Genomic DNA, 20,870 nt, shown 5'->3' on the forward strand with positions numbered 1-20,870 from the left:
GAGGAGCGCGCGCTGGACAGTGGGATTGCCTTCTGTTTAGCTGCCGTTATGGACGACCAATATCTCCGGCTTTGATTTTATTTGATACATGTGACCATATCATCGTAAAGTATGTTTTATCAATATGGTTTAATCAGACTATAGAAATTTTTTCGGGAGTTTTGCCGTGTTCCGTTCTCTGACTTTGTTGACGATGGAGCGATTCGTGCCACCCGGCTAGCGCGCGTGCTAAATGAAGAGGGAAAGTGTCCATTCTAATTCCAAACAACGACTGTTCTGGACAAAGGACACCTTGTCCAACATTCTGATGAAAGATCAGCAAAAGTAAGAAACATTTTATGATGCTATTTCATATATCTGTCATGCATGTGAACTAGTCGTGGGCGGCCAACGTTTGGGTACTCTAGCTATACCGAAGCTGCATATCATAATGAAGTTATTTTTTTAGAATTCTAACACTGCGATTTCATTAAGAACTAATGGATCTATCATTTCCTATACAACATGTATTTTTTTGTTATGTTTATGAATAGCTATTTGGTCAGAATATGTGTGTCAGAAAAAGTGTCAGGAAAAATCCGGACGTAGTGGGGAAAAGTAGCTAAGTTAGCACACGGTGTAACTATTGATTTCATGCACATTTTCGAACAAAACATAAGTGTATGTATAACCTGATGTTATAGGACTGTCATCTGAGGAAGAAAATCAAGGTTAGTCAAAAATTATATATATTTTGCTTGTTTGTTACGATCGCTTACTTTTGCTACTGGGAAATTGCTTGTGTTTTTGGCTATTGTGGTGAGCTAATATAACGCTATTTTGTGTTTTCGCTGTAAAACACTTGATAATCGGAAATATTGTCTGGAAACACAAGATGCCTGTCTGTCAATTGCTGTACACTATGTATTTTTCAGAAATGTTTTATGATGAGTAATTAGGTATTTGACGTTGGTGTCTGTAATTATTCTGTCTGCTTTCGGTGCAACTTCTGATTGTAGCTGCAATGTAAACTATGATTTATACCTGAAATATGCACATTTTTCGAACAAAACATACCTTTATTGAATAACATGTTATAAGACTGTCATCTGATGAAGTTGTTTGTTGGTTAGTTTGGTTGGTTCTTGGTTAGTTAGGTTGGCTTTGTGCATGCTACCTGTGCTGTGAAAAAATGTCTGTCCTCTTTTGTATTTGGTGGTGAGCTAACATAAATATACGTGGTGTTTTCGCTGTAAAACATTTTAAAAATCGGACATGTTGGCTGGATTCACAAGATGTGTACCTTTCATATGCTGTATTGGACTTGTTAATGTGTGAAAGTTAAATATTTAAAAAATATATATTTTCAATTTCGCGCCCTCCACTTGAGCTGGCTGTTGTCATAAGTGTACCGGCGTCGGGCTGCAGCCATAAGAAGTTAAAAGAGTGACCCAAAACCTGTTTAGAGTGGGAGGCCACAAGGATATCCCAACACATTCTGGTCTACACAACCATCTGCAGTATGAAGAATACAGATACAATGTAGACTCAAAAGAATAACAACAGACTTAGACAGCAGACATAGCTTTTCAAGCACAACATACCCTTTCTAGTAGGGAGAGTGTCGCTTTAAGGGCCCCATCTGGTCGTCCAAAGGGGAAACAGTACCTGTGGATACAAGTGTGAGTGGACATCGCATCTACACCATTTTCAAGAAAGATACTGTGGGAATCCTTGATGTACGAAAGGACGCCAATGCACTACATTGCACAAAAAAACATTTATTGACTATAGCCTACTGCATTCTTTGATTAGACAATGACCGGCACAAATATGTAGGTCAAACTGCTGGTGATCAAAATCAAATAAAATTGTATTTGTCACATGCTTCTTAAACAACAGGTGTGGACTAACATTGAAATGCTAGTCCTTAACAAAGTATAGGTCAGAAGTGGGAGGCAAACGCCCATGACCACACATGTATTGCCTGCATAGTAGAGGTCGACCGATTATGATTTTTCAACACCGATACCGATTAATCGGACGATTTTTATTATTTATTTGTAATAATGACAATTACAACAACTGAATGAACACTTATTTTAACTTAATATAATACATCAATAAAATCAATTTAGCCTCAAATAAATAATGAAACATGTTCAATTTGGTTTAAATAATGCAAAAACAAAGTGTTGGAGAAGAAAGTAAAAGTGCAATATGTGCCATGTAAGAAAGCTAACGTTTAAGTTCTTGCAAAGAACATGAGAACATATGAAAGCTGGTGGTTCCTTTTAACATGAGTCTTCAATATTCCCAGGTAAGAAGTTTTAGGTTGTAGTTATTATAGGAATTATAGGACTATTTCACTCTATACGATTTGTATTTCATATACCTTTGACTATTGGATGTTCTTATAGGCACTTTAGTATTGCCAGTCTAACAGTATAGCTTCCATCCCTCTCCTCGCTCCTACCTGGGCTCGAACCAGAAACACATCGACAACAGCCACCCTCGAAGCAGTGTTACCCATGCAAAGCAAGGGGAACAACTACTCCAAGTCTCAGAGAGAGTGACGTTTGAAACGCTATTAGCGCACACCCCGCTAACTAGCTAGCCATTTCACATCGGTTACACCAGCCTAATCTCGGGAGTTGATAGGCTTGAAGTCATAAACAGTGCAATGCTTGAAGCACAGCGACGAGCTGCTGGCAAAACGCACAAAAGTGCTGTTTGAATGAATGCTTACGAGCCTGCTGGTGCCTACCATCGCTCAGTCAGACTGCTCTATCAAATCATAGAGTTAATTATAACATAATAACACACAGAAATACGAGCCTTAGGTTATTAATATGGTCGATTCCGGAAACTATCATCTCAAAAACAAAACGTTTATTCTTTCAGTGAAATACGGAACAGTTCTGTATTTTATCTAACGGGTGGCATCCATAAGTCTAAATATTCCTGTTACATTGCACAACCTTCAATGTTATGTCATAATTACGTCAAATTCTGGCAAATTAGTTCGCAACGAGCCAGGCAGCCCAAACTGTTGCATATGGCTGGTCATGACTGGCTGACGGCTCTGGCTGGTCATGGCTGGCGGACGGCTCTGGCTGGTCATGGCTGGCGGACGGCTCTGGCTGGTCATGGCTGGCGGGCGGCTCTGGCTGGTCATGGCTGGCGGGCGGCTCTGGCTGGTCATGGCTGGCGGGCGGCTCTGGCTGCTCCTGGCTGGCGGGCGGCTCTGGCTGCTCCTGGCTGGCGGGCGGCTCTGGCTGCTCCTGGCTGGCGGGCGGCTCTGGCTGCTCCTGGCTGGCGGGCGGCTCTGGCTGCTCCTGGCTGGCGGGCGGCTCTGGCTGCTCCTGTCTGTCGGGCGGCTCTGGCTGCTCCTGTCTGTCGGGCGGCTCTGGCTGCTCCTGTCTGTCGGGCGGCTCTGGCTGCTCCTGTCTGGCGGGCGGCTCTGGCTGCTCCTGTCTGGCGGGCGGCTCTGGCTGCTCCTGTCTGGCGGGCGGCTCTGGCTGCTCCTGTCTGGCGGGCGGCTCTGGCTGCTCCTGTCTGGCGGGCGGCTCCTGTCTGGCGGGCGGCTCCTGTCTGGCGGGCGGCTCCTGTCTGGCGGGCGGCTCCTGTCTGGCGGGCGGCTCCTGTCTGGCGGGCGGCTCCTGTCTGGCGGGCGGCTCTGGCGGCTCCTGTCTGGCGGACGGCTCTAGCGGCTCCTGACTGACTGACGGCTCTAGCGGCTCAGGACAGACGGGCGGCTCTGAAGGCTCAGGACAGACGGGCGGCTTTGAAGGCTCAGGACAGACGGGCAGTTCAGACGGTGCTGGGCAGACGGATAGCGCAGGCGGCTCTGGGCAGACGGGCAGTGCAGGCGGCTCTGGGCAGACGGGCAGTGCAGGCGGCTCTGGGCAGACGGGCAGTGCAGGCGGCTCTGGGCAGACGGGCAGTGCAGGCGGCTCTGGGCAGACGGGCAGTGCAGGCGGCTCTGGGCAGACGGGCAGTGCAGGCGGCTCTGGGCAGTCGGCAGACTCTGACCGGCTGAGGCGCACAGTAGGCCTGGTGCGTGGTGCCGGAACTGGTGGTACCGGGCTAAGGACACGCACCTTAAGGCTAGTGCGGGGAGCAGCAACAGGGCTCTGGAGACGCACAGGAGGCTTGGTGCGTGGTGCCGGAACTGGTGGTACCGGGCTGGAGACACACACCACAGGGCTAGTGCGTGGAGGAGGAACAGGGCTCTGAAGACGCACAGGAGGCTTGGTGCGTGGTGTAGGCACCGGTGGTACTGGGCTGGGGCGGGGAGGTGGCGCCGGATATACCGGACTGTGCAGGCGTACTGGCTCCCTTGAGCACCGAGCCTGCCCAACTTTACCTGGTTGAATGCTCCCCGTAGCCCGACCAGTGCGGGGAGGTGGAATAACCCGCACTGGGCTGTGTTGGCGAACCGGGGACACCATGCGTAAGGCTGGTGCCACGTATGCCGGCCCGAGGAGACGCACTGGAGACCAGACGCGTTGAGCCGGCTTCATGGCACCTGGCTCGATGCCCAATCTAGCCCGGCCGATACGAGGAGCTGGAATGTACCGCACCGGGCTATGCACACGTACAGGAGACACCGTGCACTCTACCGCATAACACTGTGTCTGCCCGTACTCTCGCTCTCCACGGTAAGCACGGGGAGTTGGCGCAGGTCTCCTACCTGACTTCGCCACACACCCTTGTAGCCCCCCCCAATAATTTTTGGGGGGCTTGACTCACAGGCTTCCAGCCTCGCTTCCGTGCTGCCTCCTCATACCACCGCCTCTCGGTTTTAGCTGCCTCCAGCTCTTCACGAGGGCGGCAATATTCTCCAGGTTGTGCCCAGGGTCCCTTACCGTCCAGAATTTCCTCCCATGTCCAGAAATCCTGCGATCGCTGCTGCTGCTTTTTCCCTCGCTGCTTGGTCCTTGGTTGGTGGGTGAATCTTTAACGGCTGATTTCCTCCTCTTCGTCTGAAGAGGAGGTGTAGGGATCGGACCAAAATGCAGCGGGTGATGAATACATGATGAATTTATTCAGACAAGACGAAACACGAAGTACACTTGAATAAATTCCAAAACAACAAAACGACGTAGACAGACCTGAACATGAGAACTTACATAAAACGAAGAACGCACGAACAGGAACAGACTAGACAAAACGAAACAGTCCCGTGTGGTACATAAACTGACACGGAAGACAATCACCCACAAACAAACAGTGAGAACAGCCTACCTTAATATGGTTCTCAATCAGAGGAAACGTAAAACACCTGCCCCTAATTGAGAACCATATCAGGCAACACATTGAACCCAACATAGAAATACATAACATAGACTACACACCCAGCTCACGCCCTGACCATACTAAACAAATACAAAAAACAACGGAAAACAGGTCAGGAACATGACAAAATCATCCCCCGTTTGGCGAAGTTGGCTGTCTTTGTTAGGAAGAAAAATTCTTCACACAGTTTGCAATGAGCTAGGCGGCCCAAACTGCTGCATATACCCTGACTCTGTTGCAAGAGAAGTGACACCATTTTTCCGAGTTAAAATAAGTTAATGTTAGCAGGCAATATTAACTAAATATGGAGGTTTAAAAATATATACTTGTGTATTGATTTTAAGAAGGCATTGATGTTTATGGTTAGGTACACGTTGGAGCAACGACAGTCCTTTTTCGCGAATGCCACCGCATCGATTATTTGCAACGCAGGACACGCTAGATAAACTAGTAATATCATCAACCATGTGTAGTTAACTAGTGATTATGATTGAATGATTGATTGTTTTTTATAAGATAAGTTTAATGCGAGCTAACAACTTACCTTGGCTTCTTATTGCATTCGCGTAACAGGCAGGCTCCTCGTGGAGTGCAATGTAATCAGGTGGTTAGAGCGTTGGACTAGTTAACCGTAAGGTTGCAAGATTGAATCCCCGAGCTGACAAGGTAAAAATCTGTCGTTCTGCCCATGAACAAGGCCGTTAACCCACCATTCCTAAGCCGTCATTGAAAATAAGAATGTGTTCTTAACTGACTTGCCTAGTTAAATAAAGGTGTAAAAAAATAAATATATAATTAAAAATATATATTTTAAAAATCGGCCAAATCGGTGTCCAAAAATAGCGATTTCCGATTGTTATGAAAACTTGAAATCGGCCCTAATTAATCGGCCATTCCGATTAATCGGTCGACCTCTACTGCATAGCTCTCGGAACTCTAGTGATCTTGATTTGTCCTGTAATAATGGACTGGAAACCAGCAAATAGATGCTGACCTACAGGGCAATATCTCTCCCAAATGGGTATATCATATTTTAAGTGGATTTGAGGTGGTCCCTGTCAAACATGTCCCTTCGTGCATGGTGAGGAATTACTAAACAACTCTTATAGCCCTTAATCAACTTCGCTGTGGTCCCCCTTAATCCTGAACTATATGCACCCCGTTCCTGTCTGCTGCATATTAGCATAATCCCAACATTGTCTAGGCTATTGTTTACTGCCATTAGCCTATCGTTGAGGAGTGTTGCTATTGACCCCCGATGCTTTCAACAGCCCCCTCCCAACTTCTTGTCCCCATCTACCCTCTTTCCTCCTTGGGACCAGATGGAGGGCCCTTCACAGGCGTTGAACAAACCATCCTTCAAGGTCTGGGTCTGTTTCCATGGCCCTGACAATAAGGCCATTCAACGCAATAATGGTGAATAGCAGCTCACAGATAATAACAGTAATAATTTGGTGGGTGCTTATAGTTTTCCTATTTCAAGTTAGTATTGATATGGGAATTGGAAATGTTTTTTTTTGCATATCTCAACTCTCCTGAGACACCATCGGAGAATGGGGTCATGACTAGGGTCTGCTATTATGAACGGCAACCCTGGACCAATTATGGTTAAGTGTCTTGCTCAAGGGCACATCAACAAATGTTTCACCTTGTCAGCTCTGGGATTTGAACTAGCAACCTTTCAGTTACTGGCCCAAAGCTCTAACTGCTAGGCTTACTGTATATATTGGACCAAAAATCCAATATACAGTATTCGTTCTTATTATACTCAGTTACTAGTGCATTACTGACAAATGTTATGACATACCATCGTGTGTAATCACGTCAATCGTAGAGGAAGTAGTACCTAAAATGGATGATCTGGTTGTCCAATAGACTCAGGAGATGGCCTCTTATGTCCTCAAACTGTTCTCTCTCTTCCTCAGTCACTGTGCCCATTCCATCCGGCCTAAAAAAAAAACACACATACAAATGTTTGATGAGCATTTCATTAAAGGGGCAATCTGCAGCTCACACAACAACAAAATACACCCGACACTTTTTGGGGCAAATGGCTTAGGGATGGGGTTGGAGAAAGCTAACCAATCTCAAATTCATAGACTGACCATAAATTTGATCAAAATTATAGTTTTAACCGTGTTTTGAAGCTATACAGGGTTTGTTTACAAACAATAGAATAAAACAAGCTTATATTGTGTGGTTCTGATGGGGTTAGACAGTTGAACTAAGCTCATGAGGCATTTATAAGTAATATTCAAGAATGGCTATATTTCATTCATTTTAAAGTCTGAAAATGGATGTAGCAATTGCAGATTGCCCTTTTAATGTTTGCAATGTACCCATTCCCTTCTTGCCTCTTCATGAATAGGCACTCTCTTTCTCTGGGAAAGAGAAGAAAATGCAATCACTACCCAGACTGCTAGCCTTGACTTCCAGGGCTTTTTTCAGATGAACGAGAAAGGCGCGCCCTCAAAACGACACTCACTCTCACCGGGAAGAGTGGGGGAGAGGTTGTGCTTATAAAAGCCTATGCAGTGAGCTCCTGACCATGATGTATTAGCCTCTAGCAGGGGAGAATGACACGCATCTGCAACAATATTTGTGACTTGAAGATAAAAATGAAAACTAAGTCGAAACGGAGAAGCTGAACTGTGAATTGCATATGAAGAATTTACTGATTGTTTGTGTTTTTTTTGGTCTGTTTTTACTCCGCCAAGTGACTTTTAGAAAAAAAAACGAAGATAATTCTAGAATAAATTAGTGTAAACCATCCCATCAAAAAAGTGCCTGGTTTTAGAGTAAAAAAATGTATCTCACATTTGAAATGCACAAAGGTAATTAGCTGTAATAAAGTACTTTGTAAAAAAAAAAATCTCAAGAAATGGATTGACAATACAGTTGAATTCGGAAGTTTACATACACTTAGTTTGGATTCATTAAAACTCGTTTTTCAACCACTCCATACATTTCTTGTTAACAAACTATAGTTTTGGCAAGTCGGTTAGGATATCTACTTTGTGCATGACAAGTCATTTTTCCAACAATTGTTTACAGACAGATTATTTCCCTGTATCACAATTCCAGTGAGTCAGAAGTTTACATACACTAAATTGACTGCACCTTTAAACAGCTTGAAAAATTCCAGAAAATGATGTCATGGCTTTCAAAGCTTCTTATAGGCTAATTGACATAATTTGAGTCAATTGGAGATGTACCTGTGGATGTATTTCAAGGCCTACCTTCAAACTCGGTGCCTCTTTGCTTGACATCATCGAAAAATCTAAAGGAATCAGCCAAGGCCTCATAAAAAAAATTGTCTGGTTCATCCTTGGGAGCAATTTTCAAACACCTGAAGGTACCACGTTCATCTGTACAAACAATAGTGCACAAGTATAAACACCATGGGACCAAGCAGCAGTCATACCCTCAGGAAGGAGACGCGTTCTGTCTCCAAGAGATGAACATACATTGGTGCGAAGTGCACTAATCAATCCCAGAACAACAGCAAAGGACCTTGTGAAGATGCTGGAGGAAACAGGTACAAAAGTATCTTTATTCACAGTAAAACGAGTCCTATATCGACATAACCTGAAAGGCTGCTCAGCAAGGAAAAAGCCACTGCTCCAAAAACGCTATAAAAAAGCCAGACTCCGGTTTGCAACTGCACATGGGGACAAAGATTGTACTTTCTGGAGAAATATCCTCTGATCTGATTAAACAAAAATAGAACTGTTTGGCCATAATGACCATCGTTATGTTTGTAGGAAAAAGGGGGAGGCTTGCAAGCCAAAGAACACCATCCCAACCGTGAAGCACGGGGGTGGCAGCATCGTGTTGTGGGGGTGCTTTGCTGCAGGAGGGACTGGTGCTCGTCACAAAATAGATGGCATCATGAGGAGGAAAATTATGTGGATATATTGGAGCAACATCTCAAGACATCAGTCAGGAAGTTAAAGCTTGGTCTCAAATGGGTATTCCAAATGGACAATGACTCCATGCATACTTCCAAAGTTGTGGCAAAATGGCATAAGAACAAATTCAAGGTATTGGAGTGGCCATCACAAAGCCCTGACCTCAATCCCATAGAACATTTTTGGGCAGAACTGAAAAAGCGTTTGCGAGCAAGGAGGCCTACAAATCTGACTCTAACACCAGCTATATCAGGAGGAATGGGGCAAAATTCACCCAACTTATTGTGGGAAGCTTGTGAAAGGCTACCCAAAACGTTTGACCCAAGTTAAGCAATTTAAAGGCAATGCTGCCAAATACTAATCGAGTGTATGTGAACTTCTGACCCACTGGGAATGTGATGAAAGAAAAAGTAGCTGAAATAAATTCTCTCTACTCTACTATTATTCTGACATTTCACATTCTTAAAATAAAGTGGTGATCCTAACTGACCTAAGACAGGGCATTTTTACTGGGATTAAATGTCAGGAATTGTGAAAAACAATTTAAATGTATTTGGCTAAGGTGTATGTAAACTTCCGACTTCAACTGTAGAAGCTTGTAGTCTCTATCTCCCTATTAACTCCTTATTTGAATACATTGTTTACAAATAATCCTGCTCCATGACCACTAGCCTTGTGTACCGTCCCCCTAAAGCTAATTAATCATTCCTGTCTGAATAACTCACCATTGCTGTCCCACTCTCCCCCCGCTTACTGTTGCTTGGCGATATGAATATTCACGTGGACTTATCTAACTCAAAACTTGCCTCCGATTTCATTGCTGATCTAAACAGTTTCAATATTTCCCAACATGTCAATTTTCCCACTCACACTAAGGGACAATAACTTGATCTTATCTGCTCTGTTGTCCTCAACCTACGTCATATTTCTCCATCAAGTCCTGCTCAACAGACTGGAGGGCCTGGATGTTGAGGGCACAGCAGTCTCCTGGCTACAATCATACCTCACCAACCAGAACCACTACATATCCCTCAATGGCCATACCTCTGACTCCACTGCTCACACAGGGTGTCCCTCAGTGCTCTGTGCTGGGCCCCTTACTCTTCATCATCTACATCCTTCCCCTTGGTCAGTTCCTCCACCACTTCAACCTTGACTTCCACTGCTATGCCGACGATACCCAGATCACCACCAAATCCCTCATCAGACCCACCTCAGTCAACCTCACCATTGATGACGCAATTGTCTCTCCCTCATCGCACGCACCTTGGCGTCATCCTGGACCCTCTCCTTCGACCCGCACATCCGACAGTCTGTCAAAACCTAATTATTCCATCCAACGCAATGTTGCTAAGTCAGGTCCTCCCTCTCCTGTCCGCCTGCTGAAAACCTCATCCACGCATGTATCTTCTCCGGTCTCGACTACTGCAACTGACTACTCTCCGGCATCAACTCAAGCTCCCTCCATAAGGAGAAATGGTTCAAAACTCTGCAGCCCAACTCCTTAGCCACACTAAGTCCTGGCAAAAAAATCATCCCATCTGCTGTGAACTCCACTGGCTCCCTGTCTCCCACCGCATTATGACAAGATCCTCCTTCTGACCTACAAAGCTCTTCACCACCTTGTCCCCCCTTACCTCTCTGACCTTCATCTACCAAACCATACGCTCACTCCGTTCCACCACAGCAGGCCACCTTGCCTTTCTCAGGTCCAACCTCCAGAGCTTTGGCAACAGAGCCTTCTCCAGGTTTGCTCCAAAGCTCTGCAACTCCCTCTCTCCAGCAATCCGTGACTCTGAGTCCATCTTTCAGTCCCTCCTAAAGCATCTCACTCTCTCTCTCACACACACACACACACACACACACACACACACACACACACACACACACACACACACACACACACACACACACACACACACACACACACACACACACACACACACACACACACACACACACACACACACACACACACACACACACACACACACATCACACTTTCCCCTTCATTAGCCCTACCCCCTTCTCTTTGTTTCATGTTTCTATCACTTCATGATGGAAATGCCTGCCGTTGTTTTTTGTTTAGTTTCCACAATTGTAAAGTGACCCTGGGTCAATGAAAAGCGCTATTTAAATCCCATGTATTATTATTATTATGAACGTTAGGCCTTCACTTCAACTCCGCCTAATTAACAAAAGGCACTAGTCTACAATGAGAAGCAGCCCTCTCTTCACAACCACACTTGTAAGGACAACTTGTAAACCCTGTTGTTCCCTAAATCTGTCAATTCATTAACCCCCCCTGCTGCCACCCCCTTTAACAAGCACCAGCTAATCGCAAAGGAACACAAAAAGGATAGCGCTAGGAGGGGTGGGTGAGTGTGCTCACTCATGTGATGGCAAGGACATTTTCTTTCATGGCGAGATAAAAAGAAGGCAGTGGATTTCTTGTTCAGTTCCTCCCTCACACTCCAGCCCAAATGTGCAGCTGAAGATATAAGGGTCATGTTTTGCAGCTTCCCCATCTTCAGCCTTTGGCCATACACTAAGCCTCACACACTCGACTTTAGTCCCAGCCCAAGCCCATGGATCCTGAGAGCTGACCAGTTGCTGAAAATGAATTATACAAATATAGTCACATTAACACAAGCAAAACACCAGATTGCAAGGTTGGTCAATACTGACAGTTTTGTAGTATGGAGTCAGATAAGAAATAGACTATCACTTCCGTTGTTCAGTCCTCTGATACATAACATCTCTATGTTGACATCCTTGTCACATTCAAAGTGTACCAGCATTCTAAGCCAGCGTTGTTACCCAAAAATGGTTGGCAACAGGCCAAATTTAAAATACCCAGATAGGCCATTCAAATATAAAGTGCAACCCCTGTGCTTGTAACTGGCTTTCCCATAATAGCTTTTCTCTGACTGCTATCAAATCCAATCAAACGTCCCTTCATGCTTGGCCGCACACGTCAGAGTTGGATGCAGTGCAACAGCTTGTCGAGGGCAGAGGCATTGTTGCTGCTAAATGAAGCGAGCGTGTTTGAGTGGAGGCTAAACGCTGACCCCCACTCACAAAGGGTTAACAGGCTCCAGGATGGGGCTGTAGGTTACTGTCAGGATGTTTACAGTGGATATGGCTCATCTGTAAGTGTTGACTGTCATGTTCGAACACGCTCCAAACCTCAGGATCTCTGGGTTAATCACATACGACGGAGTGGGCGTCATCTGACGGTGAGGCAGCGGCCATGCGTGGCAGGGCACCGTGTGTGTGTGTGTGTGTGTGTCTCCTCCCTTTAGCAGCATGGGGAACAGGGATGGGTGACAGTTAGGAGACACAGGGGATGCGTGGCATGGGGGAGTCGGGGTTGCAGAAGTAAAATCTCCTGTCACATTCCGAGCTCATGAGTGCCGGACATCTCTGAGAAGCGTGGGATAGGAAGTGACAGGTAAGAGGGAGGTGAGCAGAAGATGATGTGTCCACTGTCACTTTCCACACGGCTCATAACAGCTCACAGTGCTGCCCTTTGGCCCTCCTTGCCATGGACTCCTTTAACCTTGCTCTGCTCCCAAACACACCTGTCTCCATGAAGATGGACGCCAAACCTGCACAAACCCATGGCGGTGGCAAAGCTCAACGAGTCAATCAAAACCAGTGATCCACAAAAGTTGTTGCAAAGTTAGCATGTGTCTGCTTTTCAAGGACAACTTCTTTTTCAGAAATCACAAGCCACATTCACAACCATTGTACAAAGACTGTGATTGTGAAAGACTTACATTATCTGGCAGAAATGGAATTTTGTTCAACAGCCTCTAACTAAATAACTGAGAACCCCAAAATGACAGCTCTGATAAGGAAATAGTACCCTCAAATCAACCAGTTCTTTGACAACTATTGGTCTCCAAGTGCAAAGGCTAATCCCAAAATGCAGGGGTACGCACACACACATCACAAAAAAGGGCATGGGTTTTGTACACAGTAGATCTGACAGATTTTATATAATTTATATATTTTTAAATAAAGTATACATTCGCCAAGGTCCATCCCCTTCATTTAGAAACAGGCCCAGCAGTTTTGACAAGACAAGTTACAGATTGCTTAAGGCTGTTGCATAAAACTCCCTCCATTCTCTCTGTCTGTGGCCTCATGCTACACAATGCCTACACTCCATTCCGCACCCCCTCAGACAACATCGAGAGTACTGAATAGGCATCAATTATTCAAATTAGGGCTCCAACTGACAAAAAGCCAGTTCCAGCAATCTCTCACGTTTATACGTGGTGATTACCCAGAGAGGCTAATCATTACTGTTCTAATTTGCTAAATTACTGAGCAAAGAGAGAAAGCACATATATTAGCATTTATCACAGGGGAAGTCAAGCAGGGGTTATTTGAGGTAAGTGGGGAAACTATTAGCCGTAAGAGAACAGTAAGTAGGAAACAGAGGGGAGCTGTTAAGCCGACAAGTGGCCAAGGCATACTGCTCACATCGGACTAAATACAATAAACTAATAACTTGCGTGTTAGTGTTAAACGTCCTGAAAATATGACTATAACTATTTGTTGGATGTGAAACATTTTTGGGATGTAAAAACCTTAGATATTTAGTTCAATCTAAATGATAAAACTCAACCATATATGGTTGAAGAAATTGTGTGTAGAAATGAATCATGATCAACAACAAAAAAAGAGAGAAAACAGGTAGGGAGGAATGGGAACAATTATCATTACCTATTAAAAGCTGATGCAGAACCTAGAATTATTTTCTAATCATATTATGCTCTGATGCAGAGTTAAAAGCTAAGTAGTCATTTGTGAAAGTCTCTGTACACATTCTCCCTCCTCAAATAATTGAGAAAAGAGGCCCAACATAGCCACTGCAAAGAAGGTGACAAACCGGGTGGTTACTGTCAAGTCCCTTTGCAAGACTCGTCTTCACATTACACAAAAGCCCCCAGTCTTTCTTTGAAATATTCTTTTAGCCAGGACAAATAAAATCCTTGATTTCTGAGGAGAAATCCTGAAATGTGAAATAATAGGTATACACGCTTTTCTATATGTGTATGACAGCCTATGCATGAAAAAATATATATTTGTTGCATGCGCCGAATATACAACAGGTGTAGACTTTACTGTGAAATGCTTAATCACGAGCCCTTTCCCAACAACGCAAAGTTAGAAAGTAAGAACATTTTCAAATAAAAATAGATAACAATAATGAGATCATATACAAGGACAACCGGTACTGAGTCAATGTTCACACACACTTAGGTTGGAGTCATTAAAACTTTTTTTTACAACCACTCCACAAATTTCTTGTTAACAAACTATAGTTTTGGTAAGTCGGTCAAAACATCTACTTTGTGCATGACACGTCATTTTCCAAGAATTGTTTACAGACAGATTATTTCACGTAACTCACTGTATCACAATTCCAGTGGGTCAGAAGTCTACATACACTAAGTTGGCAGTGCCTTTAAACAGCTTGGAAAATTCCAGAAAATTACGTCTTGGCTTTAGAAGCTTCTGATAGGCTAATTGACATCATTTGAGTCAATTGGAGGTGTACCTGTGGATGTATTTCAAGGCCTACCTTCATACTCAGTGCCTCTTTGCTTGACATCATGGGACAATCTAAAGAAATCAACCAAGACCTCATAAAAAACATTGTAGACCTCCACAAATCTGGTTCATCCTTGGGAGCAATTTCCAAACGCCTGAAGGTACCACGTTCATCTGTACAAACAATAGTACGCAAGTATAAACACCATGGGACCACACAGACGTCATACCGCTCAGGAAGGAGACGTGTTCTGTCAACTTGAGATGAACGTATGAAAGTGATTTGCACTTTGGTGCGAAAAGTGCAAATCAATCCCAGAAAAACACCAAAGGATCTTGTGAAGATGCTGGAGAAAACAGATACAAAAGTATCTATATCCACAATAAAACGAGTTCTATATCGACATAACCTGATAGGCCGCTCAGCAAGGAAGAAGCCACTGCTCCAAAACCACCATTAAAAAGACAGACTACGGTTTGCAACTGCACATGGGGACAAAGTTCATACTTTTTGTAGAAATGCGACCATCCTTAAGTTTGGAGGAAAAAGGGGGAGGCTTGCCGAAGAACACCATCCCAAACGTGAAGCACGGGGGGTGGCAGCATCATGTTGTGGGGGTTCTTTAATGCAGGAGGCACTGATGCACTTCACAAAATAGATGGCATCATGAGGCAGGAAAATTATGTGGATATATTGAAGCAACATCTCAAGACATCAGTCAGGAAGTTAAAGCTTGGTCGCAAATGGGTCTTCCCAATGGACATTGACCCCAAGCATACTTCCAAAGTTGTGTCAAAATGGCTTAAGGACAACAAAGTCAAGGTATTGGAGTGGCCATCACAAAGGCCTGACCTCAATCCTTTAGAAAATTTGTGGGCAGAACTGAAAAAGCATGTGCGAGCAAGGAGGCCTACAAACCTGACTCAGTTACACCAGCTCTGTCAGGAGGAATGGGCCAAAACTCAACAAACTTATTGTGTGAAGCTTATGGAAGAATACCCGAAACCTTTGACCCAAGTTAAAAAATGTAAAAGGCAATGCTACCAAATACTAATTGAGTATATGTACACTTCTGACCCACTTGGAATGTGATGAAAGAAATAAAAGCTGAAATAAATCATTCTCTCTACTATTATTCTGACTTTTCACATTCTTAAGATAAAGTGGTGATCCTAACTGACCTAAAACAGGGGATTTTTACTAGGATTAAATGTCAGGAATTATGAAAAACTGAGTTTAAATGTATTTGGCTAAGGTGTATGCAAACTTCCGACTTCAACTGTACGTGCGAAATTCTTTTGTTTGTCATTTATCTCGGTCGGAACCAAGCCTTCTCGGAAAGTTGTTGGCCTTCCGGCTGTATGACTCTGATTGTCCGAAAGGGGTCTCCCCTTTCCCTTCTTCTGTGGTTGTTCACTCTGGAAGATAACCAGCCATGCCGACGATTCCCATTGGTGACGAGCGTAGTAGGATAGTCTCACTTAGATTCGCTTTTCTCAATATCTGACTTAAGACAGCTATCCAGCTATACCAGTGATTGTCTGAGGTGAGCTTCTCGCCTCTTCCTCCTCGTGTTGGTATTTAGGATTCGGACCAGGATGGACATGAGCTACAGCTACATTAAAATATGTAGCTCTCGCCTCACGTTTCCTGGTCTAATGTTAATTTCGTTACAAAGGCTCTTTATGCACTCTGGCCAAAAGGGGTGTTCCGTCATGCTGACAAGCTCTCTGACCTCACTCGGGGCGTGGCTATTTATTGTGCAAAGGATATGTTTAGATATGTAAAGGATATGTTTATCTCTTATGACTCCTAAAATCACATTCCTCTCTTAACTGAAATACTCTCCTCATTTTTCATATTATATGTACAACATATTGGATGGAAACTTGACAGATAAATGGCGTATTCTTTCCAAGTTACAGTATTTGGTCCATAGTTTTTTAATTACATCACAAAATGAAAAACAATATGACATTAATTGTCTACATCTCCCCACTGACCATTTCCCACATTCCCCATGTTAGAATTATTGTTCCGTTATCCACTTTTGGACGTTAGAATTTTGGGCGGCAAAAGTGTCTGTGGCAAAGGCATTCCTTTAGTTGATACCAAAGGGTAAAGAGAGATTTCTCTGCTGCTTAATTTACGACCGAGTGTGAACGGTCGACCATCCAGCAGCTCTCCTTCCCCTCTGTGGGAGAGAGAGAGGCCTGATTACTGTTACCCTCCCACCAGTCTGATCTGACCCATTCTGATCCACACAGGACAGTCATGACAGTCACCCACCTGACCAAGGCCCTTCTCCCCCGATTGCTCAGTTTGTCCATGCGGCCAGCTCTATGGAGAGTCCTGGTAGTTCCAAACTTCTTCCATTTAAGAACGATGGAGGCCACTGTGTTCTTGGGGACCTTCAATGCTGCAGAATTATTTTTTTGTACCCTTCCCCAGATCTGTGCCTCGACACAATCCTGTCTCGGAGCTCTACGGACAATTCCTTCGACCTCATGGCTTGGTTTTTGCTCTGACATGTACTGTCATCTGTGAGACCTTATATAGACAGGCGTGTACCTATCCAAATCATGGTGGACTCCAATCAAGTTGCAGAAACATCTCAAGGATAAGCAATGGAAACAGGATGCACCTGAGCACAATTTCAAGTCTCATAGCAAAGGGTCTGAATACTTATGTAAATAAGGTATTTCTGCATATAAAAAATATACATATTTACATTTACATTTAAGTCATTTAGCAGACGCTCTTATCCAGAGCGACTTACAAATTGGAAAGTTTGAGCCACACGGCATAATAATGTTTTCGCTTTGTCATTATGGGGTATAGTGTGTAGATTGATCCATTTTAGAAAAAGGCTGTAACGTAACAAAATTAGGAAAAAGGGAATGGGTCTGAATACTTTCCAAATGCACTGTCTGTGTGGAGGGACAATGAATGGAAGTGTATGAACAACATTGAGTCTTTTTACTAGTTATTGATATTTTCTTCTTGAATGGAACCATCTGAGCTCCGGACACAACATTTCAGTTAATCAAACAGTAAAAGCAAAAACCCGTAGTTGATGTAGTACAACACAGTATACAACACTTTTGTAACTTGTTTGTGGAGCTTGTCAATGTATGTACCTATTGCCATGAATGTGGGAGGCGCAGAAAGCATAGCTGTAATGCAGGAGGGTGGGGTCGACCAAGATGTTGTCCCCAGAGTACTCCATCAGGTCCCGGAGGTAGCTGAGGTGGCGGTGGCAGCCCCTCACACCGTAGCGGGCGCAGTACTCATCCAGCACAAACACCTGGCCTGGACTGAACCATCCCTGTGGACACAAACAGAAGACAGGCTAGAGAGGACAGCTTTGAGTTATTGGGACCCCTGCCACTGATTGTCTCTGACTGGAATCTGTTGAAAACAATTGATAGATAATTACGGCTTCTTTTTTGGGGGAGCGTAGATTGGAATTCCGAACAACTTACACATTTTCATTTATTTGTAAAAGGATGGGAGCAGATAAGTAGGGGGAAGAATAAAGGGATTCGACAAGTGTAGGGCTGATGTGGGTATCGAATCCCCACCGCAGCGGGGATGTACAGTGCATTCAGAAAGTATTCAGACCCCTTGAGTTTTTTCACATTTTGTTACATTACAGCCTTATTCTAAAATGGATTACATCGTTTTTCCCCTCATCAATCTACGTACAATAACCCATAATTACAAAGCAAAAATTGGTTTTTAGAAATGTTTGCTAATTTATACAAAATTGAAAATGGAAATATGACATTTACATAAGTATTCAGACCCTTTACTCAGTACTTTGTTGAAGTACCTTCGGAAGAGATTACAGCCTTAAGTCTTTTTGGGTATGACGCTACAAGCTTGGCACATCTGTATTTGGGGAGATTCTCCTATTCTTCTCCGCAGATCCTCTAAAGCTCTGTCAGGTTGGATGGGGAGCGTTGGTGCACAGCTATCTTCAGGTCTCTCCAGAGATGTTAGATCGGGTTGAAGTCCGGGCTCTGGCTGGGCCACTCAAGGACATTCAGAGACTTGTTCCGAAGCCATTCCAGCGTTGTCTTGGCTGTGTGATTTAGGTCGTTGTCCTGTTGGAAGGGGAAACATTCGCCCCAGTCTGAGGTCATGAGCGCTCTGGAGCAGGGTTTCATCAAAAATCTCTCTGTAATTTGCTCCATTCATCTTTGCCTCGATCCTGACTAGTCTCCCAGTCCCTGCTGCTGAAAAACATCCCCACAGCATGATGATGCTGCCACCACCAAGCTTCACCGTAGGGGAGGGTGCCAGGTTTCCTCCAGACGTGACGCTTGGCATTCAGGCCAAAGATTTCAATATTGGTTTCATCAGACCAGAGAATCTTGTTTCTCATGGTCTGAGAGTCTTTAGATGCCTTTTGGCAAACTTCAAGTGGGCTATGATGTGCCTTTTACTGAGGAGTAGCTTCCACTCAGTTATGCCGAGCGGCCAGCTCTAGGAAGAGTCTTGGTAGTTCCAAACATCTTCCATTTAAGAATGATGGAGGCCACTGCGTTATTGGGGACCCTCAATGATGCATACATTTTTTGGTACCCTTCCCCAGATCTGTGGCTCGACACAATCCTGTCTCGGAGCTCTACGGACAATTCCTTCGACATCAAGGCTTGGTTTTTGCTCTGACATGCACGGTCAACTGTGGAACATTATATAGCCAGATGTGTGCCTTTCCAAATCATGTCCAATCAATTGAATTTACCACAGGTGGACTCCAATGAAGTTATAGAAACATCTCAAGAATGATCAATGGAAATAGGATGTAGCTGAGCTCAATTTCAAGTCTCATAGCAAAGGGTTAGAATACTTATGTAAATAAGGTATTTCTGTTTATTTTATTTTAAATGCAAACATTTCTAAAAAAACTGTTTCCCCTTTGTCATTAAAGGGTATTGTGTATAGATTGCTGAGGATTTTTTAAATATTTTTTATCCATTTTGGAATAAGGCTGTAATGTATCAAAATGTGGAAAAAGTCAAGGGGTCTGAATACTTTCCATAGAAGAGAGCATTACTGCTCGACCAGACTATGGGCCGTAGTTATGCCTTTTATGCCAACATTCTATTGATTGGAAACTAGATGATTTTTATTTAATTGAACAACTTGATTATGTTAAAAACTAAAGTACACATTGATTTTCAAAACTAGAGTACACATTTTCAAACAAAAAATAAAGGCAATCTATGAGTTTAAAGCAGGAGCTATGACAGAAGCTCAATTATCACTGTAAAGTACAGCATACAGATAAGATATATCCCCTGCAATAAGCTGTTAAAGGAAAGATTCACCCATTTTGAATGTTATATTGTTTTGTGCATCTCTGAGAGATGTTCTATTGATTCCCTGGGTCATTTCATGTTTTCATGTGTATCAGAACTATTGCTGTTCAAGCAGGCAGAAATTTGGCCGGTATGACGTAGCATTGCGATAAAGCAGCTCTCACTACACAGGAAGTTAATAGGAAAACTACTTTTCGATTGGGAAATTGTCTATCATACATGTCAGATTTCAATACTGATCATATTTTTGCGATATTCCTACCTTGAGAAATGTGTAATTTAGCAGAGCGTCCACCACATTTATCCTATTTGTCTGCCTGTTCAGTCCAGGGTGCACTGCATGGTGCCGTTGCATGGCCATTACAAATGTCAGACCTCACTCTGTGAGGCACATCGATCTGCAGGTTGAACATGGTGAGATTCTAGACTAAATTGATAGCTGTATTATCGCCTAAACAAACTGCACTAACTAGCTACTTCACATGCTGATATTGACTTTGGTATTATTGTGTCTCCCTACTGTACGTTTGCTAGCTAGCTAGGTACCTAGCTAGCCAGCCAGCCAACCCATAGAGAGTATTGCAGTGGGTTTTGTAATTGACTTGAGCAGCAACAGATTTTCACATGTTGCTACCAACCTTACCAATGACAAAATGAAACATTTGTTCACAAAAAATTGTGTTCTCACATATGAGTGTTATTTAACACTGTAAATTATAAGAATGAGTGGTTTTCAGTGGATTTATAATTTAAAGAGAAACTCCCAGACTATTTCCAACA

General features: G+C 43.7%; 1 protein-coding gene across 2 annotated transcripts in view; it reads right to left on the reverse strand.

The window, feature by feature from the left end:
* The window catches only part of LOC129862718 (calcium-dependent secretion activator 2-like), a 252,818-nt gene that overhangs the window by 61,419 nt on the left and 170,529 nt on the right, over nucleotides 1-20,870 (reverse strand). For both annotated transcript variants that reach the window (XM_055934622.1, XM_055934623.1), the window contains exons 13-15: nucleotides 17,901-18,088; nucleotides 7,127-7,228; nucleotides 1,584-1,647 (exon numbers count right to left, since the gene is read on the reverse strand). In XM_055934622.1, the coding sequence (XP_055790597.1) occupies nucleotides 1,584-1,647; nucleotides 7,127-7,228; nucleotides 17,901-18,088 (354 nt within the window). The remainder of the gene's footprint in view (nucleotides 1-1,583; nucleotides 1,648-7,126; nucleotides 7,229-17,900; nucleotides 18,089-20,870) is intronic.

Source organism: Salvelinus fontinalis, chromosome 9, assembly GCF_029448725.1.
Source record: "Salvelinus fontinalis isolate EN_2023a chromosome 9, ASM2944872v1, whole genome shotgun sequence".
NCBI lineage: Eukaryota > Metazoa > Chordata > Actinopteri > Salmoniformes > Salmonidae > Salvelinus > Salvelinus fontinalis.